The following is a 23873-nucleotide window of genomic DNA, read 5'->3' on the forward strand; positions in this document are numbered from 1 at the left end:
AATCCTAGAGCTCAGAAACACTAACGTAAACTTTTCCAGAAGTCTATACTACTGTTTTCTTGGAACCTTGAGATAAATAATATAAAAATATAGGCGGGCCAAGAAGGGGAAAAAAACAACACTGAAGATTTCACGTATGTGATTTCAATCTTCAAAGCCCTTGCTCTCTCAGGAAAAAGTCCACTCACTGGACTAAACAAACACCTCCAGCGGTATTGCCCCGGGGTGACGGAGCGGACTCCCACAGATGCCTGTTGCAGGAACTCAGTCAAGGTGCCTGCGTATTAGGGAACCTGCTCAGTCACTCCAGAGGGATGTGGGGGTGTGTGCAGAGGATGCAAAAGAATGACAAGGAGAGCCAGCTTGTCCCTCTCTCTACAGCTAATTTTCCTGTAAGCCTTGGCCACTGCGCGGTGTCGTTTCCCCCGCCCCCACCACCACCACCAAACGACCACAAGCACAGGGCAGCACTGCCTCCTTTGCACACATCCTCTTAGAAGTGGCCCTACCAGTACGGCAACAACAGAGACAGGAGAGATGGGTCAGAAACTCTCAGGAAGCAAGCTGCCCTTCATTATCTGTCCTTCTTAAGATGCAAGAACACCAATGTCACCTAAAAATGAGCAACATGAAGTACCAAGGTGAAAACCACACGTGACATCATTATAGGAAAACAAGGGGTGGAATGACATCCCTACAGACAATGAAATATGTCGGAAAGGCATGCCCGTAAAAGACCAAGACTGCTTCCTCTGATTTCAAAATGGGCTCTGACAGGACAGAATGTGGGGAGCAGCACAGATCAAACTAAGAAAAGCTAGGAAGTGAGGTGTAAAACTTAAGGAAGACTTCAAAATAAAAAGAAAAGATCACTCCAAAAATGAAGATTAAACTAGGAAAAACACACCAAATAAACATAATACCCAAAGAAGGTGAAAAGGAAGGAAATTTTTAAAATTAGAAGGTAACAAAGAGTAGTGCAAATCAAAACTACAGTTGATTCCACCTTATACCTACTGGGACAGCTAAACTCAAAGACAAATAATAAGTGTCGCTGAGGATGTCGCAATCAGAACCCTCAGACACTGCTGCTGGGGATGGTGCTGCCACTCTGGGAAAGTTTGGTGGCTCCTCAAATAGTTAAATCGAATCACCACACGTGACCCAGGAATTCACTCCTACCTACATATCCAAGAGAACTAAAAACGTGTCCACACAAAAACTTGTACCTAATGACTGCAGTTAACAATCCTTTATTGTGTATCTGAAGGTTGCTAAAAGAGTAGATCTTAAAAAAATTCTCATCACAAAAAGTGTTTTAACTATGTGAGGTGATGGATGTTAGCTAGACAATGTGGTGATCATTTTGCAATATATACAAATGTTGAATCATTACATTGTATACCTGAAATTAATAACATCATGTATATTGATTATATCGCAATAAAATATGGGGGAAAACCAAACTTGTATGTTCATAGCATTATTCACAACAGCCAAAAAATAAAAATAAAAACCTAAATGTCCATTAACTGATGAATGGACAAAGTATGGGCCATCCATACAATGGAGTATTATGTGGCAATAAAAAGGGATGAAGTGCTGGTACGTGACACACATGCATTTACATGACAGGTACAGACGGTAGGTCCACCAAGACAGAAAGCAGATCTGTGGTTGTCAGGAGTTAAGGGGCAGGCAGTGACTGCTCATGAGTAAGGGGTTTCTTCCCAGTGTGATGAATGCTCTGGATTTAGTGGTAACTACTGCAAGACCTTAAGAATAAACTAAACTGTACACTTCAAACAGGTGAATTGTATAGTATGTGAGTTATATCTCAAAAAAAGAAAGGAAGAGATAAAAAAAGAATCGAGGGTATGACAAACACTGCAGACCCAGAAGGACTAGCACAACAGGGGCACCAGAGATTAAAACAAGAACAGAAATGAAAAACTAGTAATTCAAGAAAATTTTCGGATGAAAAACAAGATCTGAAATTGCTTTTGGAAAGAGCATGTCCTGTAATGAGTAAGCTGGCACACAGCCACCAGCAGCAGGTGCGTCATTAAACTGTGATGGCACAACAAAAACAATTGGGCATTTAAGCCAAAATGGCAAACGACTTCAAAGAGAAAGAATTAGATTATTGTCCGTCTTTGACAGCAAAGCTTATGACAGAAGAAAACAGTTTCATGTACGATACCTGAGGAGCTGTGAATCAATGCTTTCAATTACAGACACACTTTGCTTTATTGCGCTTATAGATGTGGTTTTTCACAAACTGAAGGCAGGACCCTCCACGAGCAAAAGGATTATGCCTTGCTTTATTGCGGCGGTCTGGAACCAAACCTGCAATATCTCTGACATACGCCTCTATTAGGAAAACAACTGTTTTCAAACTGAGTATTCTTTCCATAGACCCCCCCCCTGAGGAATCTACTAAAGAAAGAGCCTCAGAGGGGCAAAGTGGATCTGCGGACACAGGCTGGCAGGGCCTGAGACGTGGAGATGTTTGGAACTGGGAAAGATGAGGCTGAAGGAAGTGCTGTGGGTCACTGCTGGACACTAGACAATGCAAACAGTAACGGCACAGCTATTCTTTTTAAATGCGGGGGGTGGGGAAGCATGTGCCAATGTTTTACCTGTCCTCAGTGATGGTGCTGGTGGTGGCAGTAGTAGCTGTTCTGAGCCGCCAGTGTGTGCAATGTGGGATGAAGTAAATGACGTGTTATGGGACATTCTAAGGCAGTCATCCCCTGGGTTATTAGGAACCAAGATTCTCAGGATGGAAGAAAGAACATACAGATACAAACAGTAAAGGTTACGTCAAATTTCTTAAGTCCTAAATTGGAATCAAAAGAGTCAATATAAATTCTTGAACTATTTCATTGGGGAAAAAAAGCAGCAACATGCACATATACATATTTACGTGTGTATGCACAGCATATAGTGTGTGTGCACACACCTTCCCCTCTAGTTCGGTCCACAGGAAAGGCCCAGAGGCGGTAACTTTGTATGGAAGAAAGGACATCCAGACGTAGCAAAGATGCCAAATGAAAGCCCTCAGTTTGAATTGGAAACATCAGTGAATTCATGAGGATTCTAGCTTAAATATATATATATATATATATATATATATATATATATAAAATATATAAAATATATAAATATATAAAAAATACACACATATATATAAAATAAAAAGCACGTGTGTGTGTGCATGTTCATGTATGAAGAAATGGAGCTGTGTCTGTGTACACAGACCACCAGCAACAGTGACCGACCCCATGGCAGTCAGAGTGCACTGGTGCCCATACTGTGTCCTTGAAAAGCCATTTTCCACTAAAGAAAGCAAGAAACTACGAGAAGTGCAGGTTGCAGGTCTGCTGGGCTGGGTGACACCTTAGACAGGACCCAGGGTCACAGCAAAGGGCCCAGCGGCCGAGGAGGGTCAGCACCACGCTGACCTTGCCTTTCCTGTAAGGGCTGTAATACTCCAGCACTAAATAGAAGGCAATGGGAAGCATCTCTTTGTAAAAATACTCCAATAAATGAAGAAACGATGGGTTGAGAACATATTTGTTCTGCAGTCCCTTGTGATGAATGGGTCTCGTCACCGAGGTACCAATGGGTCCAGCACACAAAACCAAGCACGCAGACACAAAAGCATGCAGCTCCACTCGTCTTGCCACAAGGATGAAACTGAGCACGAGGCAGGACGTGGACCCAGGCACCAGCAAGTAAGAAAGACGTAAAGAGAGCCACAGGGAGAACAGCACTGGGCGTGTGCACTCTGCAGAACCCAGGAGGCTGTTGGGAAATGTCTGGGTTGTCCTTCAACAGATATGGTGAAGGAAAAGGGGAGAGAGACTTCACTACAGAGCACACCAACAGAAAATGAACAAAACTCCACCGTGTCTAGGGACACACACATGAACGATAAAATCACAGACAGGATGAGATGACTGAGAACAGCGTCAGTTCTGGGTCACGGTTATTTTGGGTGGAGGAAGGAGGAGGGGGGCACTGGAGTGAGGACCTCTGCGTATGGCTGCTGATGATATTTATCCATCATCACATGGCTATCTGCCTTATAACTCATTACTATAACTACACACTATTTTGTGCAGTTTCTGGTATACGTTTTATATTAAAATTAAAAGTGTTTACGTAGCGTGGGGACACACATTCCCTACTGCCAACTCAGGAAATGCCCCCATATCCACTAAGGATGACGATAACACACCACGAGGGTCACCTTTATAGGATGGGCTCTGGGCTGGAGCCCCAACAAGGTTGGGGGTCTCCTCCCTCTCCTAAACCTGTTGAGAGGCTAAGAGTGCCTTGGGCTCAAAATGGCATCTCTGTGAAGGCAGAGGAAGGCCAGGGTGGGGGTTCGGGGCAGACTGAACAGAGCCGTCCCCCTTGCTGGATGCTATGCTGCAAAGAGAGGCTGCCTGCGCCCCACGTTCAAGGCAGGGACTGGTCTCTGTAATTGACTGGTTTGATGTATTTCATGAAAACATAAGTCACCAAGATGCTAAGATCACCTAGTAAAGGCAGTTTTATTTTCTCTTGGCAATTACGTTTCCAAATATGGGCTATTATTGTGAGTCACAAGAGTGTACTCCAGCTCATGTTTACGTGGATAGCACTGGAAAAAACTGCACACTTTGATTAAATATCATAGTTCAAGAAATGAGACAATATACTACACTGTTAGGACTGACTGATGTTTTAAAAAGACCATTCTCAAGGGGAAATTCATTCCTGAATTTCCAAAGCAGAAGCAAGCTCCAGTTCTTTCCTGAAGACAGGCACGTGACTTGTTTCCTCCTGGGCTGATCATTCCAGGCAGGAGTTAGTCAAGATGGTCAAGAAGGAGAAACAGACATTACTGTCCCAGCACTGAAAGTCACAATTTTATTTTTAAATCCTAAGTGCTATTTACCTAGATAATGTTTTATAATATAAACACCATTACCAGGCCTGGATTCCTCTCAGTAAATTTCTACGAGCGGCTTTGAGCATTAGCACAGACCTTATGGAAATGATGTGAGCTGAGTGACTTGCAGATGGTGAGTGCCAAATGCCACGATCATGCTAGCTGCCCCACAGAAACATCCCAACATCCACCCTGTCTGGACACCAGCACTGGAACAATAGCCCGGAAGACAAGGCACTCGGTAACAAACCAGCACCAGTAGTATGCATGTTATTACCTGAATCGCACCCTGGTTTTTGTAACCTCTGCCATAGTACCTTCCACCTCTTCCAAATGTTCTGATCACCGGGGTGGAAATAACTCCTCTTGGACGTCTGAATAAATAAGAGGACAAAAGCAGAGAGAGTTGAAATCTGTCACACAGCATTTAAACATTTAAAATAATATCAAATGGGTTTAAAAGTACCTAATCTAATGCTATAGGAAGCACTGAGCTTATTTATTAATTCATGGTCATACCACATACTTATTCCAAGCTATCAATCTTATAGTTTTGGTCTATATCCAGTGCACGCAATTTGAGAAACAATACCCTTCAAAAATGCTGTTTTAAATATTAAAAAATGGTTGAGTAATGTGTGGATAACTATTTAATCATGTTTTAAACAATTACATAATACTATATATAATGTAATCCTATGAAAGCACTTAAAGAGTATTAAAGAAGAGTGTCTTTAATGATATAAAAACGTTTCTAGTAAACTCATAACTAAAAAAAGCAAGCGGCTGTTTTTTATTTATACATTTTCATTGTTCAGCACTTACCCTCTTGCTGGTCCTCCAACAGAAACAACCTGTAGGGGGAAAGGCCCACGGCCTCCGCGGCCCCGTCTGCTCCCAGCCCAGTGGCCAACCACAGTGCCGGCTATTTCCAGCTTCCCTCCCTGAGAAGGTATAGGTTGGATTCCTACATGAAAAACAGACAAAAGGAAAATTCTTTACCATCCTTGGATTAAGAAGAATAGCAAAGAGAAACAGGTAAGCATTTTCTTTCAATTGTGCTTTATATTTCATATGAAGCCTTTTCTCTTGCTTGTGAAAACTTCTTTTTTATCACGGGGAGTATCTATGTGCACGTTTGATTTTAACATTTTTAACTATTGTTAAATATACACCTGAAAGTAAGACAAATGTGCTGGCTTCTCAATGAACCCATGAAAACTGAAACAGGTTACAACTACAACATGTGCAAGATCGAAATGCATCCTTCAAGTACTGTCCTCGGGGCATATGGCATTACTTCCAAGTTTACTACATTAACCAACATTATGGAAATTAATCAGTAAACCTAGCCTGTTATTTCTTACTGTATTGTTAAATTAGAATTCCCTTATGCCGGGTCACAAATTCATTGTATTCACTAACTTCTATTAATTACCTGTAGCCTGCATAGTCTAAAGTTTTTCTGACTTACTTAAGAAAATTCGTAAATAATTAACTGATAATAAAAAAAACTTCTGATAAAAACAAAACAAAACTGAACCTCAAGCATCTTATTTTCAAGAGGATGGAATGGGTTACCATAAACTCTCCATCGTCTAGGTGTTAGCCATGGTGCTCTAGCAGCCAGACAGTGCTGTCCAGCAAAATCTATGGCAAGCCTTACATTTTCTAGAAGCCACATTACAAAAGTACAAAGAAACATATGAAATAAGTTTTAATAATAACGATTTTAATGCAATATATCCAAAATAACAGTATTTGAACATGTAATAAATCTAAAAAATTGTGAGACATTTTGAATTTTTTCTTCCATATTAAGTCTTTAAAATCTAAGTATTTTGCACTTAGGACACAGCTCAGGTTGGACAAGTCAGTTTAAATGCTCAAAAGTCACATGTGACCAGTGCAGATCTGAGTTCCAAGCACATATGGAAGTTAGGAAGCAGCTTCCTCATGTCATTTCACCCTAAGAACACCCCCCCCACCCCCCCACCCCCCGTGTTTTATCCTGGCTGTAGGCTAGCATGAGTTTCCAGACCCGGGCTGCAAGGAGCTGAAGCCGACTGTGAAGCAGAGAGCACGCGTCAGTGTGCGCTGCATGATGCAGGAACAGGAAGAAAAGCACCCAGGGAAGGAGGAAAGGGGCATGCAAGTCCAGTGGGGAGGAGAGAAACACTCCTGCGGCCAGAGGGGGCTGCATTTGTCTTTGAGAGTCTCACGGCTACACAGATTTCTCTCACAAGCCTCTGTAAGCACCCAAGTAACTAAGCTGGAAAAACGTTCCTGGTCAAGAGAGAAAGCCTTGCTTATGCTTAAACTTATTTAAAAATGTTATCTGAATAACCCTGTCATGTAGACTGGATGGCCAGGTTTAGATCTACAGTCCCAAAATGGAAGATGTGTAACAAAGCCACAAGTCACAGGCTTTAAATTACAGCAAAATCACAAAACATTACTTCGAAACTAAACATTAAGACTTTTCTCCCTTGCAAGCCTAACACAAACGAGAAGAGAAATAATGGGAATTTAAAACTAACTTATTTATATATCAACTATCAGATGTTTCTTTTAAAAAATTTTCTATATGGTAAGTTTTTATGCCAGGAATTCTACTGTGGCCTTAGAATCTTCTATACATGCAGAACCCTCTTTACCAAGAGGGGGCCTCTGGGGAATCAGGTAGGAAAGACACATCAGTGGGTATTCCTGGGCAGCCTGTGCAACGCAGGAGTGATGGTTAGTTAGGGAGCCGCGTGCACAGAAAGGCTGTATATGGACAGGTAATGGCCTTGCTGGAAGGCAGAGATGGGTCCCAGCAAAGCTGCTGCAGAGACCTCAGGGCAGACAGGGGCTGGGAGAGGAACAGAAACAAATGCCAGGCGGGGGCGCATGGAAAGGAAGTGGTGCTGGCGTCGGGACAGTAGAGGAGGAAGGAAGAGGAGCCAGAAGAGCGGGGAAGCTGCTGGCGGGCAGAAGCTCGAGGAGGAGGCTCGGCATAATTACCACCCTGCGACTTGCTAGTCCTGCTGCCGTCAGTGCCTGAGAAGGCTCCACAGTGTCCTGCTGCCGTCGCCACGCGGAAGGCACGGTAAGCGCCTGTTGCTACAGTTTCCCCATAGGGGCCTCCAAAGCCACAGACTCCTGTGGGACCCAGGTGGAGAGAGATGGGAGAAACCATGAGGAAATGGGTTCAGGGGAGAGGCCCCGGTGGGCTTCCGGGCAGACCCCCGTCTCCTTCAGCTTTTGTCCTTACACCAGGGAGGGGTCTCCTGCCCCTCTTGTCACCACCGGAACACTGAAATGTCACCTCACCCAATCTTGAAGAAGCCTCCTGCTACCGGGCACTATCATGCGGCCCAGTCACTGGCCAGGAGGTGGCCTTAGTGGAGGAGGGTTCCGCTAACCTCATCAGAGAAAACCTTAAATCATAAGCGTAAGCGGAGTTTTCAGCGATACTGACTCATTTTAAAATCTCATCTCTGCAACAGCTTTTGTAGCTCCCCTTCTCAGAATCTCTTCTGGGATCAAGTGGGATCCTTTTGAACATGAAGAGCTGTTGCTGCAAACTTCCTAACTAAGCCTGATAGTTAATTACAAGGTCTCAAAACAGCAAGATGTGGCCCACTTAGAAGGCCAGCAAGGTGTGTGGGGCAGTCTTCCCACACCAGCAAGGGTCTACCTATAGTGGTGGACACACTCACCTGCAAAGCCCCGCCCTCGGCCCTGAGCCGGGGGCACAGGCCCAAAGTGCCTTGGGTACACAGAGGCAGGGTAGAAAGGCAGCGCCGAGGGTGGCGGGAAGGGGAGCGGGAGGCTCTGCCGGGAGAAGTTCAGCCCTTCCAGGATGCTCTGCCGCATCTTTTCTACCTTGGCAGCTTGCTCGGCCTGCAAGTAAAGCACTGACATGTGAAAACATGATTCACAAGGTTTCAGTTGAGTTGGAATGAACAGGAGAGAAATGACACGTCGAATACTGTGCCATGTCTGCTCAGCAGTACTTGTCTGCAGAATGTTAACATGACCACAAAAGCAAAAATGCAAAAAAAAATTAAGATACCTCTTAATCCCGAAAAACGAATATGAATTCCTACTGTCTGAGCATATTTTCAGGTAAGAAACATTTACTTTAAAAATTATTAACTGAAACTGAATTTAATTCTCAAAATCAATTTACTACTAGACCAGGTATTCACCACATTTTAAAGAGAGGGAACTGAGGCACAGAGTGATAGACGCTTCCTAAGGGAAGCTGGTACGCTCTCTTTGGGGCGGGATCTGACCTGTGTGTGAGGCTGCTCCTGAGATGACTACTCGGCCATTTCACGTTACATCGTGGAAAGCAACATGACCTGCACAAATGTGCCTTATACAACTTGTGTGTGTCAAATTCCATTGAACTCAGGTCAGCAGCATTAGAACTTGGCCTGAACAAAGCTCATCTAACATCTAAAACACTCAACTGCACTGTCTTGTGTACAACCAGTCTTTAACCAGGAAATCTGAAAATCTGCTTACTCCATAAACCAATCCTTAGAGACTGCATGTTTTGTTGTCTAAGATTTAAAAGCTTGAAGCCAATGTGAGCCTCTTTAATGCATTGGGACAAAATAACCTGATAACCTACTTCACTTTATTTTTAAACCAGGATTTTAAAAAGGCACGGTCGATCCTTCTTATTTATGAGTTCCACATTTGCGAATTCACCTACTTGCTAAAATGTATTCGTAACCTCACAATCAATACTTGTGGCATTCTTGTGGTCATTTACAGACATGCACAGAGCGGGGCACAGTTTGAGTTGCCAGCTGAGGTTGTAGAAGGTGACGCTCTGCCTTGTTGTTTCTACTTGTATACTATAAACAAGTGTTCTGTTCGCCGTCTATGTAATGCCACATTTTTCAGGTTTTTGTGGGTGACTCTACTGTTTGACAAGGCCCCATGCACAGTGCTGAGTGCTATCTGTGCCCGTAAGTGCAAGGCTGTGATGTGCCTCATGGGGGAAATATGTGCTAGACGAGCTTTTGTTCAGGCTGACTTATAGTGCTGCTGGCCCTGAGTTCAATGTGAGCAAATCAGCAATACACCGGGGGTGCCAAAGAAATGTGTATAAATTTTTTGGTACCTTCTGTATATTCATTAAGATATCTTTAAACAGAAACACATAAAAACAAGGTTATGTGTTGATCAGATGACAAAAGATGTTGTGACTGGAGGATCATGGGAACCTAACTAACCCAGTATTTCTCCTAGGAGCAGAAGTTTAGTATCTGCTAATTCAGTGCTCGAGGCCAATTTTTAGAATATAATTACTGTGAATAATGAGAACAGAGTGTACTGTGTATCCAGAGCTCAGCTCACATGGGCACTGAACTTATATTGACTCACACACAGGGCTGGGCCCAACTTAAAAGAGAATCCCGTCGCATGAGGTCATTAGAAATTTGGTACGAAAGACGACCTATTAGCCAGTGAGCTTCTTTTCCTCTGGTTAGAGGCGGCCAGCTCCTCCTCCCCACCCCTACCAGCCTATGTTCCTACAACTGACCTGACCATCACAGAGGTCGATGAGTGGGGTCTTTTCCCGGCTTGCTTTGAGGAGTTTGGACTGGAAGAGCTTGCCATCAAAATACATCCAAGGACAGCAGTGTTCCCAGGGCACGGGCTGGCCACACGCGTCGTTTGCAAATAGGGCCATGTCCACGCCACTCATGAAGAGAGCTGACAGCTGAATGCCTCGAGGGTCGAGGTTCTCAATCTTTAAATGGAAAAGAGTGATTTCTATGGAATAAGAGTAAGGCAGTATCCAGTTCTCACAATGTCTGACTACAACTCTCCATGGTTAACCAGGACACCCCTCAACCAGATACCCTACGCAGACCTGTCAATAAACACTGTACAGTGACTTAGTCTCAACACAAAGACTTTTTACGTCATTAAACGAATTTAAATTTAAGAGGCTGTTTTATAAACATACTGAAATATTTCAGTTTGGAATTTGTGAAGCCTTATACAAGTGTAAAGTAATCCTGTATTTAAGGTTGACACATGATAAAGTAACAAATTATTAATAATCTCCTTAGCAGTTAAAAAGCCCACAATTCATTTATGAAATAAAATTTTACACTTCAGATTCTATACACTGGTAATGTATTAACAGAAAGATAGTAAAAAATAATATTCTAATAAGATTATACATTTTCAAGTAGTTATATTGAAAAATTACTTGGTATAACTTCATTCTGAAACTTGTATTTTATGTTTACATTATTTTATATGTTAATGTTTTAAGATAGCAACTTATTAATGAGACTGTCAAATGTTTTAGGAGAAATGGATAGCTTATAAATGAAAGAACACAACAACAAAAACTTTGTATCTGAACCATGCAGACTATCAGAATCTAGAGACTGTACCCCGGTCCTCTGCTGGGAGCCCTCCTGTGTGCACACAACTTTCTCTCCTAGCATCTGATGCGCAGAGTGAGAAACACTGACAAATACAGTCAACTCTTGATTATCTGTCTGTGAAGGACCTAGTTTGTGGATTATCCTGGACTGAGTTTTAGCTGTCCTGGTTTCTGTCTTCCCACCTTATTTTCTAAGGTGATGGTGTCTCAAGAAGTTTTTAGGGATTATCAACCTAAGCAATGCCTAATTGTGGCAGGCAAACTGGCTTTTCACTAAAAAGGATCATTCCAGTGCCAAATACTGATGAATTTATGAATATCTGGTGTTTTGTGCTGTCAGTCCCCATTATCAGCTAACACTGTGTTTTCCAACCTTTTCCGGTTTTGTTTTTAAGTGAATGCATTTCAGAAGTTCCTAAACCTGGAAGTCTGTCTACCGCTCCTGGCCCATCCCGTGGCTCCTGCTTCTCCCAATACAGTGTTGAAAAAGGGAACTAAACATACTCAGCTGAGGGCAGGTGGGGTTAGGATGATGGAATGAGATGCATTTTTATATTTATGAGCAGAAAGTGGAGAAAGAGAGGGTCAGCATGGAAAACAAATTCACCTGGTGCCTGTCTCTGTGCTGCCTCCTCCTCTGAGAGTCTCGAGGCAGAAAGAGGGGGTTTCTCCTTCCTGAAAGCTGACATGGTGGGAACGTGGCACAGCAGCAATGCTTACCCACGCTTGGGGGCTGCCTATGCAGACAACCCTCCCCCTCGCAGCACCGCTGTGGAGACTCAGCAACCCAGCCTCCAGCCAATGGCACTGCTGGCGGTGGCCTCTGGGCCAGGTCAAAGCTGAGGGAGAAGCAGCTCTAAAGACATCTGCTCGCTACCCAAAGCTGTGGCGGTGCCAGCAGCAGCCCTCTAGGGAAGCACGATGCTGCTGTCATTTCTTAGTCAGTGGTGGGGATCATATCGACAACAAACCCTTATTTGACTAATATAGCTCAAAAGCACTCTGGGCAGGCGGCCATCTGGGTGCCGAGGTTAAGAAAGGACAGCTGGTGTGTGGGGCACAGAGGCACCCTAGTGAGAATGAGGCATCTCCTTGTGAGCTGACAGGAGGAAGGGAGCAGCTTTCCCTATCCGCACACATCATACTTATTTTAAATGGCCTCATCATTACTTGAGGAATTGTGTTTTCATGTGTTTAAAAAATGATGTTCAAGTCACTTGGCTTTAGTAATGACTAACGACAACTCGATTTAACAGAGAAAAATTCTTAAAAGTTGTCTAAATAATGCGAATAAAATCTCAAATTCTGTGTAGAGTTTGCCTCATTTGAAAAAATTTTAAAATTACTTTACATAGCAGTTTATATTTGTCCCTAAATGTTAATTATACAAAGACTACTATCTAATATTTATGGGGCACTTAATAAATATGTTATCAGACACTGCTCTAAGTATTTTTACATGTATTGTCTCATGTACATCTCAACAATAGGATGACACAGGTACTGCTCTTAGAACTCCACTTTATAGATGGACAAACGGAGTCACAGAGCGTTCAAGGTCACAAAACTGTAACTGGTAGCACCAGAATCTGAACCCTTGACTGAAAAAATGGCTGAACTATCCACACTCCAACCTCATTCTATTACACCAAGCAAAATACTCAACATTATTCAAAGTTCAAAGTTAACTAGCGAAATGTTGACAACATTTTCTGACTTTATAGGAAATACAAATATGGAATTTAATCTCTGCCCAATTAGTTCAAGAACCAAATTCCAGTGAGGTGACTTTGCCTGACTTCTAATTACTGGGCAGCAGACTCTTCCTGTGACTGGTCCTATTTACCTACATGCATAATAACTCCTATAGGTACCAGAGACATGCTGCAGCCCTTAACATGCTCTTTACAGCTCTTCATTTTCCATCTTTTATATTCTTCACTTGGCATGTGAAACTGTTAGAAGAATGTAAGGCAAATTATAGGGAGGTCAAGAGCAGGGAGTAAGAAAGTGGACAAATATTGAAACTGTACAAAGGTCCTGTTCCTCATCCTTTACCCGCCCTCCTCCAAACACGGCATCCATGCTGATCTACCCTGGTAATTACACTCACGCTGGTAACCTAGGAGAAGCACCTAAAAGTATCCCAGAGAAAAGTGAGGCTGTCAGTCACTGTCCCAGGTCCTCAAGGAGCCACACAGAATACTCGATTGTTCATGGTCACAGCAGGCGGACAGAGCACAGACCAGAGGAAACTCTTCTAGTCATTTGAACTAATGGTTCCAACATCTTTTCCCACCAAACCTCCCATCAGAAAAGCCAAGCAGAGGCCAAACTGTCAGAATTGCGTCTTTTCTTTCTCTTTTCCTCTTTATTCTCAAAGCACATGATAAACAGAAGTGGGAGAAGAAAAACAGGGTCTGGGCAATCCACAAACTGGATAACGGCCCCTAAAACAACACCAAATATCAAGAGTTGACTATATCCTACACAGTAAAATGGTGTTTTATAGGAAAGCATTGTCATTGCTTTTCATATGTCAAAACAACTTTTAGTGGTTAAATGAAAAAAAAAACAATTACACAATTTACTTTTCTATCACTGAATGTTGGGACCCTCCCTGAGCTCTGCATAGGGATTTTTGTAGCATTTAAATAATGACTATTCCTATCGGTTCTCAATCTGGTAGCTGTGAGGATCGTCAATCTTAAACAACCAACCACCTCTCCCCTAAGGAAAGCTGTTGTTCTTCCTTATGGTTCTTTCAGAATCTATGCCCGTGAATGGAGCACTGATGTGCTGGCTGCCTCGGTGCAGGGAACACAGACCTCCAGACCAGAAGAGCCAAAGGGACAGGGTTGGGCCTGAAGTGCCTGCATTTTCTAACACAGCTCTAGAAACGCCTGGCTTTAGATGAAGAATCAGGAGAAAACCATGAAAGCATTAAGACCTCAAAAGAACCAAAATGAAAGCTTAGAGTGTGACTGTCTTTCAAAAGTTACAGCCTATGTGTTGATCCAAAAATGAAAAGGATATGGGAGAAAAGATGAACTTTGAGTAAAAGCAACTTGATGGTGAATAAGGCTTGGTGGGCATACCTGATACCTGGCGGTCTGATTTTCAGAACTGGGATGTCAATACTGATGTAATAATCTAAATAAGAGAAACAGGAAGTAGAGGTAGAGGGATGGCACCACACTCTAGTCAAAGTATTTACAACACCCCTGAGCGCAGTCTGGTGATGAAGACAGTGGTGATGGCACCACACGGTAGGTCACGGGAGGGAGACCTTCCGCTTAGTACCAGCCTCTCAGGGGACACCCGGCCAAATATTCTAGAACAAAAACTTAAATTCAAAACCATTAAAAATAATAATTTCTGTCTAACAGAAAAGCTTAATCTGGAAAGTAAAGAATACAATTTGAGGTAGATTCTCCTAAGTTTTATTGTCTTATTTAGCTTGTTTCAAAGTCATCAGAAGCCTAAGGTGACCACAAATGACATGGGCTCCTCAAAGTCAAGGGTCACTCAAAACCAAATTACTGCATTAAACTGAATAATTTAAGGAAAATCAGCAATTTATTGAGCCCCAAATGTAGAATACTGAAAATCTATAAAGCGAGCCTAAAACTCCTGTTGGGAAAGAACGCCTTCGTAAAGAATGGCAAAAAGATCTAAAAGTGAAGGCGATTTTGTCAAAAGAGATTACTTGATTACAAATCAAATTTTGTAAAATAAATAAATAAATAACCAATGGCAAAGAAAAAAACCAAAACCCTATACATTAAAAAGAAAAGGCAGTTTCACTAATTTAGCTAACTCTCGAAAGTCTTGTACTTTCTAAAATTTACTGTAGAAATTAGAAAGCAAGTACAGCCATGCGAACACAGCAACTAATAAAAGTGCACTGAAAAGATAAGCACACCGAAAAATCAGGTGACAACACGGGAAAATTAATACTGTCAAAACAAAGAACAAAAGGACTTACTGGAAGGGAAAATTAAAAGGAATACGATGTTAAATGCTGACTAAAAGGGCACAGGAGTGATGGTATCACACTGTTCTTCAAGTGGTTTTTAAAAGGTATTTACAATACTAGGAGGACAAAGACTATTTTTTAGAGAAAACGAATGTTGTAATTAGGAACAACAGAACGAAATAAGAAAGAGATCCTGGCCAGATGTTAGGAAATTCTTTGGACCAAGCCCTCCCACGGTTTGGGATCCCCACCTGAAATAAAAGGCAAGTTTACTTCCTGATGTGAAAAACAAGAATCAACACCCATTGGTAAACAAGGGAAAATTTTTATCGGACAAAACGAGACTTGACCATTTCCATAACCGGGGAGAAATTCCCTTTGCCCTGAAGGCTCTCAAGTTCGCATCCTTAGCATTACTAGTGTGGTGCACTGAGCAGCTGCCCAGGGAGGTGTGCTGTCCCATGAGCTCCAGAGCAAGGCTCCAGGACAAGGAAGGAGGCGTCAGTTACCTTGAGCTCCTGCAGCTGATCGGGCTCGTAGAGTTTGGGGGACAATGCCTGAGCCAAGAAGGCATCCAGCTCCTGACGACGCAGTATCCGTGCTCCAGGCCATTGCACCATATACCTACAGGGGTGGAGAGACAGAGGGTATGGGGTCAGGATGCAGCGGTCACCAGTCACATGTGCAACCTGGAGTGCAGGTTCTCAGGAGACTCAGGTGACACAGGCTAACGAGGCTTCTACAGACTTCTTACCAGCTTTTCTGTTTTCACTGGATGACACCAATTACAGACAAAAACCCAACCATCACCTGGGCTGATCAGCACGTTTGATTTTAGAGTAATTAAAAATAGCACACTAAATTTATACACACTGCAAACCGTCAGTGATTTTTTGATACAACTTTACTCTTGTGAAATGTTTAAATCCTGAAAACACATTATAAATACCAAATTTATATGACTTATCTATTTTAATTCAAGACAGGATACCTGGGAGGCAGACCCTACCTAGGTACAGATAAGAAAGATTAATCCCTTGATGAAGAGCAAGTGTTGCGTGAACTATATGGATGAGGCTTCGGCAGTGGCAGATGAATGTACTCGGACTAAGTAGGAAGAGACCTCAGAAAGAGAACTAAAGCTACGGCCTTCAGAATGGATCTCTAGTCCCCAGGGCCACAGACATACTGGGGGCCACCATGGTGTGAGCAGCTGACAGGAAATCAATCTCTAACCCTACAGCTTCCATGTGTACTACCTGCCTGAGAAGCATCAGGTGTCCACATCACCTTTTCCCTACCAATCCTCTTCCCCTTACCTTGCCTTGCCATGCGTGCGCAGGGCCCCGTGACAACCCCGGGGCACAGCCACAGGCAGAGTTTGGGGTGAGAGTGTGAGGCTAACCACTAAGAACGTGGTCCTAAGTCCCGTTCAAGTCCAACAGTTTGCAGTTCTCTGCATTTAGCAAACTTGAAGGATGATCTAATCAAGTTGCTAGCTGATCACTAAAAATAACTTTTGATGATAGATTCCTGTGTCAAAGGAGTTTGGAGAAGTGTGACATGCCTCACAAAGCTCTCTCCAGTACCGTCTGCTGAGGATGTCTTCTCAGGGTTTAAAGTCTAAGTCAACAAAAACCACAATGAGAGTTGGTACAAAGCCCTGTCTCATTATTGTAATAATTAATATTCATCCACAGAAACATGGACTCATGGGTGAAGGAGGAGGTTCCATCCAGCTGATTAAGAAGTACTTTCAATAAACATCCCAACAAGAAAACTTAAGTGCTTGCTAGGCGCCAGGCACTGGTCTAAGCATTTACACGCACTGCCTCCGCACGTAGTCACAGAAACTCTGAGGAGGAACCATCACTTTCCCATTTGAGAGATGGGAAATGGAGGCACGGAGCTTATATACTCCATGGTAAAATTACCTAGCATTAATAGGAAGGAAATGAATTTCAAAGTAAATGAATAGTGGAGGTGAAATCTCTGTGGTATTTAGATCTGACCAATATTTAAAAGAATGATGCAAAAGTTTTATTTCAGTATACTGTCAATATTTACAATGACAAAAACAACATCCTTTGTAATTGTTTGAGAGCCACAAATCTTAACTACAGTGCTCTTACTGTGAGTTTTAATCAGGGCTGGATGCAAGAAATAGCAAATATGGAGAAAGTCCCCCACTTTTGTCTGAAAAAAAAAATACTGTGGAAAAGATTGTGCGCAACATACAATGTTCTCTGCTCAAGTATCCACATTATGCATCCTTTTTATTTTATATCTTATTTTAAGTTGTGGTAAAATACACATAACATAAAATTTACCATTTTAATCATTTCTAAGTGGACAGTGCAGCGGCATTAATAGGTCCATTCACAGTGCTGTGCAGCCATCCCCACCATCCATACCCAGAACGCTTTTCATCCTGGAAACCTATGAAACACTAACCCCCTCCCCCATGCCCCGAGCCCCTGGCTAGATGGTCCTTTAAAAATTATGAATCAAGAAAAAAAGTGTCTTCGAAACAGGTTGGTTTTCTCAAGATCTTTCCTGGTTTTCCTGGCAGCAAAGACTCTCAGCACTCAGTTTAGCTGCAATAGGTCTTTTTGGTTAGAGTATCTGCTATTTCCTGTATTTTGTTTCCTATTACATTTTCACAAAGTTATCACTTACCTCTTTCTCACTGTATGTAAGTCCTAGAAAAGCCTTTCTAGATGTAGAAAGAGTATGAGATGTACACAAAGATATACACAAACACAGCTTAGATGCTATACACACGGAGGGCACCAGTGGCACCTGGCAGGACCTGAAACTTACCCCCTCAGTTGGTTATCTCATCTGCCTACGCTACTCCTAGAGCACAGACAGTGTTCTCAGCCCGTTACATCACTCAGTTTTCTCTAGACATTCTTTCCGTGTAGCCTCAAGCTTCCCATCACGGATGTGTGAGGGGATCTGCGGCCTTCCCTTTCTCATTCTCCTCTCACTGCCCTTTGGAAGTGTGGGTGCTGGGGCAGGTCCCTGCATCTTGGAGCTGGACCCTGGCTGTGTTCCTCAGCTGTTGGGACAGGCTCCTCTGGTTCTCTGAGTCCTGTTTGAAGGCTCAAACCCTCCACTCCCTTATTTTCTTTATTAATTTAGGTTCCTCCAGGATGTAACCCAGGGTGTCACCTCTGGAGAACATGAGCTCTCTTGGGTAAGGACCTCGTCTATGTTTCAGGGCTGCACCCCAGGAAAGGCCGCCTCTGCTCCGTTCTGGACAGTTGGACAGTTGCTTCATCCTCATGCTGGACTTCTGTTCAGAGGCTGGCTCCTCCAGGTCTCTGCTGCGAGGATTGTAGAGATTTGGCTGCTCTTCTTTCCCCATCCTCCTGACTGCTGTCCTAACAACCCATTTGGAAACTGTGTAATACATGGTTTACACATGGTTGACACCACTAGTGAAGCGTCAAGGAGACCACCATGTCCCTGCAGGGCTGTGCCTGCCCCTGACGCAGAAACGGAATCTCACCCTGAAGGAACATAAACAAATCTAGACTGAGGTGCAGCCTTCAGAGGTTGACAAACTGCAGCCTGTGTGTCAACACTGTTTCCTTTTGCTCAAGTGCACCTGCAGATCCCAGGTGTGCAGACAAACCAGGGCTCCCTGTTCAGAGGCATCTGCATCAGCCCACAGGAGGAGAAGAAGCAGTCGAGACTGAAAGAGACATGGCGACTGAACACAAGCCATGAGCCAAGGTTTTCTGTTGCTAATAAAGTACGTTATTGGGACAACTGGGGAAATCTGAGTGAGATCTGTACATGAGCTGTACCAGCATTATTTTTCTAATTTTGATAATGTCCTTGTTTTTTAGGAAACACAGACTGAAGAGCTTAGGGGTAAAGGGGCATCGTATCCATAACGTATTCACAACTTACACTTAAGGGATTCAAGACAAACACACAGACCCACACAGAGAGGAGGAAAAAGCCACTGCAGGAGAACGTTAACGTGTGGGGAATCTGGTGAAGGACAGCCACGAGCTTTATGCATTAATCTCACAATTCCTTGAAGTTTGAAATTATGCAAAAAAAAAAAAAAAAAAAAAGAATCAAAGAAAGGGAGGAAGTCTTTGTGGATGATGGTGCGGCCTTGCGATCACTGACCCTCGCCCCATCCCAGCCATCAAAGCTGGGGGTCATGCTGCAGGACTCGCCTTGTCCAGGACACAGGCCCTGCCCTTTGTCCACACCCCTTCAACCCCATCCTCGGCCTCACCTCCGCAGCCCCTCCCGTTACACGGCTGCAATTTCTCAAGAGAATGACGACCACTGGGCTGTCAGCCTCAGCCCACAGCCCATACTGGGGGCTCTCGGAAGCACACTGTTACTCATCCTCGCCTGGCACCCCTCCCATGACCCCCACACTCTTCACCCCGAGATTTCAGACCTCTTACACAGCCTGTCTCCACGTTGCTAGCAGGTCATACCCACTGACCAAACAGAAACCACGCAGGGTGTCCTCCTTCACTTGCTGCCCTGGGGCCCCAAACACAGAGAGTAGAAGGGATTCTCTTAGTGGAAGTGGACCAACCCATTTGTGGTGTCCCAGTCCCAAATCCCTGGGACTTGTTCCACGAGACACTGTCCCTCGGCTCTCCCAGCCACCTCATCTCAACACGATGGTCCTCCTCGGGATCTAAAACTATCTTTCCAAGTGGGAAACCCCTGGCCCCGAGAGCCCACCCCACACACGACAGTCTCTTCCGACCAAACATGTCATCTGGCTTCCACCCGTGTATGGGGCCTGCACTGCACTCACTGTGGCTTCTCGATGCCACCAAGACGAGAGCACAGGAGGAGGTTCGCTCGGACTCAAGATTAGTAGTTACATTTATTAATCTTTTCAAGGTCTAAAATGAGTCCTTTTTAATAAACCACCACAAAACAACAACAATAAAGACTGTCTTGAAAAAGGGACCAGGACAGTCCTGAAATCTGGGAAGCTTTATGAAAGCCATCTGAATAGTGCCTAAAAGAGGCGGGGTTGTTTCTGGGGTAATGGAGGACGACTGGACACAGGGACCAAGGTAATGAGAAGAGGAGAGGAAGCCCGAGCATCCAGGGCCCCATGAGGCCGAATGCAGGGGCAGACAAGACGTGAAGGCACCCCCACCCCAAGCAGCATTAAAGCATGTGAACGCCGTGGTCCCAACAGCAGCAGCTCGTCCTACTAACGGAAGGTGGCCTCTGTCCAAGGGGGCAGCCCCATGAGCCCAGGTCCAGCAGGCTCTTTGGGTCAGGCACATGGTGGACAGTCAGTTGCCCCATCAGATGAAAGGCCACACATCATTTTAAACTTGGAAGACAGAAATACAAAACAAAGCAACCAAATTCTTATTGCTAATTTGATCTTATAGCACTCCAAGTCTTAAATTTTTGGCTAATATAAGGTTTTTACTGATAAAAAAACAACAGGTCCATTAATGAATTTTCCATCAGAGGAAACCAGAAGATTCAAAAACCAAAACAATATAACTAATCTTTCTAACTAGCTAATTCTCAATGGAGATAAAGACAAGAAATTGACACACTATTTTAGTCAACCTCAATTTAATTAAGGAAAGCCTTCTCAGTAAGTTATTGGCCTTAAAGTCTGTAACGAATTTAAGAAACTTCAAGAAATAAACAGCTGACGAAGGCTCTGTCCCTCATCCTCAGTCAAGCAGGTGAGACCTAGCAGGTGTCAGGGGTCAGGGGTGTGGATCCCCGGGGCTGGGGCAGTTGAGGGCCTGGAGGGCAGCTGGGCCGCAGGCTGCCTGTCTGTCAGGGTCAGAAGCCACATACATGGGGAAGAGAGCTGGGATGGGTAGGTACCAGAAGCCTGTGGGCGTGTGGGTGCCCATACACACCGGGAGGGCTGTGTCCAACTGTGCCCAGCACCAGGAACTAGCACAGCGGGGACAAAGGGGCATCAAGGTGAGGCCAGGAAATCTCTGCAGAGAAGCCAGGAAGTGCTCACAGAGAGATGGAGACACGACAGGAGGCCAGCCTGGCAAGGCCCCCACTGGCCCAACAGGTGACAACAAAGCACCAAATTAAAATGATGGTAGCGGTGGACTAGAAGCCACTGCACAGAAAGCAGAGCTGCGAGTCCACACTGATGGAAAAACACTGTAAGTTTACACAGCTTCAAAGTGCCTCCCATGAAATACGTGTTCGTTATAAAGGGACAGAGCTGCCTCACTGGAGAAGCCCCACAGCAGCCCCTTCACCAAGCGCTCAGAGTGGAGACGCACAATCTGGACAGGACCGCGAGGAGCAGAGGGATGGCATGGCCGCCACCAGCGCCTGCCCTCTGGAGACCAAAGGGACTTCACCTCTGAATGCAAAGAGGGTCTGAAATGAACTATGAAATGGAGATAGAAAAAAAAGGCTCTTTGTAGTGTACTGGCAATTTTTTCCTAAGTTTGAAATTGGTTAAAAAACAAAACAAAAACCTAATAAACCTGACTTAGGTATGCATGCCAACTCCAATTAACTCCAGAATGCCAACAGTGCCTGTCTACACAGGCACTTATGGCCGGTCCAATGAGGGCCTAGAAGCACAGGGCCCAGATCTGGGTTTCCAATTCCCCTTTCCAAGGACAGGAGCAGGAGCTGGCCCCTGAGAGACAGGTTCCAGCGCAAGGACGATACAGACGAGCTTGGGCATCTTGTGGTACCAAAAAAGCAAGGACATGCTGGGGGGACAAAAGACATAGAAGCTCACTGAACGCGCTCTCACTGCCCATGCTGGAAAAATGTGAGCAACCAAATAAACAAAGACACATCAGGCTATAAACGCTAGGAATAAAACAGATACCACCACAAGTTCATACTGATCTACATAAGGTTAAACGAACAAAGAGGGAAGAGATACGTTTTTCCCTATGTAGAACAATCCAAAATAATATATAGCTCCGATAGCCTTCAAAATCTTTAATATTTAAAAAATAAACTGTTTAAAGTCATTATATTTATATAAAATACATGTTAACCAAATATACCAACTCTATAAACATACTATATAGCATCAATGCAAAATCCACATTGCACTTACATGGCCGATATCCTACCCCCACCCCACCCCACACCCCTGCCCCAGTACTTCATGCAGACGCATCTGAGAGGTGTTCATATGAGCACCTGCAGGGCAACCGTACCTACCGCAGCACACAGCACAGCACCGTGAGATGAGTGGGCACGCTGGCTGGGTTGAGCATGGCTGGGGTGTCTGACCTCATGCAGGCCAGGAAGGCCCTCATCCTGCGGTTCTTGTCCTCCACTGCCTTCCCCAGCCAGAGCCTCTTCAGGTTGGGGCAGGTCCACTCCCTGAAGGCAAGAGCTTCCACCAGTTCCGGGGTTTGCGGAGATTTCCCTTTGTAAGCTGCCCACTCCTTAATGATCACTGGTGAAACTACGGGAAGGAAATCAGAGAATCGTTTATGCCCTGTCTCAGCTCCTTCAAGCCTAACAAAACCTTCTCTAGTAATTACAGCCTGAGGATGTATCTCTCATGTGACAATGCCTCCTGTAGTCAGCAAAGCCACTCATGTCTAAGATACCTGTTCTCCACTCTATGCACTTTAATCGCTCATTTAAGTTTTCAGTTAGGCCACCAATAAATTTCTTCTCAACCAAATTATGACTTGATTTCCCCATATAACTAATATGTATAAATCAAGAATGTCAGACAAAATTTGTTTTACTATTAAAATCCACTAATAATTTTAGTAATAACAACTGGTACAATTCACAGAAGTATGTAATTATCATGGAAATCCATGGAAAATCCAATTTAGATAGCTAATGGCTTTCTATATACTCTTCCTAGTTAATTAGACTTGAGAAAGAATTTGCATTTGGTAGCCACTTTACGTTAGGAACTCTTACATTAACACATACAACAAAATGTTAAATTCTGTTTTTCGGATTAGAAGAGCAAACTACTACACAGTGAGACCTGAAAGCCCAGTAAGGCGGCAAGCAGAAGCAATATTCGTGTTAAGAAATGCCAGGTGACGTCAGCACACAGCAACTCTATTCAGCAAGACTGAAGACAAAGTGTAAAATTCCCCATTTCACCTCAAAAAAACCAAGAAGTCCAAAGTTGATATAACACAAAACAGTGCCCTTTTATCCACAGCTGTTTTACCACTATTAGTGTCATTAATTCTTTAAAATCACAAATATTCACATTTTCCCACATAATTTCCAAATAAATTAATGGAAAACTATGATGAGAATACAAGGAAGACAAGGCATACAGCAGAGACACACGTTATAATTTCATACCAACTGCACTGACTTAATAATCTGGTGGTAAAATCTGGGTGTACACTTCGCAGATAACAATAAATATAGACCTGAAGCAGGGCCCAGTGAGCTGCCAGCGGCCAGCATGGAAGCTGTGAGTCTATCAAAAGTGATCTTCCCGCGCTCAATTCTTCCCCCGTAACAGTATCACACCTGGGCTCATTTTCCCTAACGTAATGTCTAAGGCAGCGGAGAGA

General features: G+C 43.8%; 1 protein-coding gene across 3 annotated transcripts in view; it reads right to left on the reverse strand.

The window, feature by feature from the left end:
- LOC109434748 (constitutive coactivator of PPAR-gamma-like protein 1) overlaps positions 1-23873 on the reverse strand; it is a 102524-nt gene that overhangs the window by 3197 nt on the left and 75454 nt on the right. For 2 of the 3 annotated variants that reach the window (XM_074330234.1, XM_019711967.2), the window contains exons 11-17: positions 22528-22777; positions 15843-15957; positions 10494-10703; positions 8650-8833; positions 7952-8089; positions 5771-5912; positions 5223-5319 (exon numbers count right to left, since the gene is read on the reverse strand). In XM_074330234.1, the coding sequence (XP_074186335.1) occupies positions 5223-5319; positions 5771-5912; positions 7952-8089; positions 8650-8833; positions 10494-10703; positions 15843-15957; positions 22528-22777 (1136 nt within the window). The remainder of the gene's footprint in view (positions 1-5222; positions 5320-5770; positions 5913-7951; positions 8090-8649; positions 8834-10493; positions 10704-15842; positions 15958-22527; positions 22778-23873) is intronic. The other variant, XM_019711969.2, reaches the window with a different exon arrangement.

The sequence above is a fragment of the Rhinolophus sinicus genome, linkage group LG04 (assembly GCF_036562045.2).
Source record: "Rhinolophus sinicus isolate RSC01 linkage group LG04, ASM3656204v1, whole genome shotgun sequence".
In the NCBI taxonomy this organism is placed as follows: Eukaryota; Metazoa; Chordata; class Mammalia; order Chiroptera; family Rhinolophidae; genus Rhinolophus; species Rhinolophus sinicus.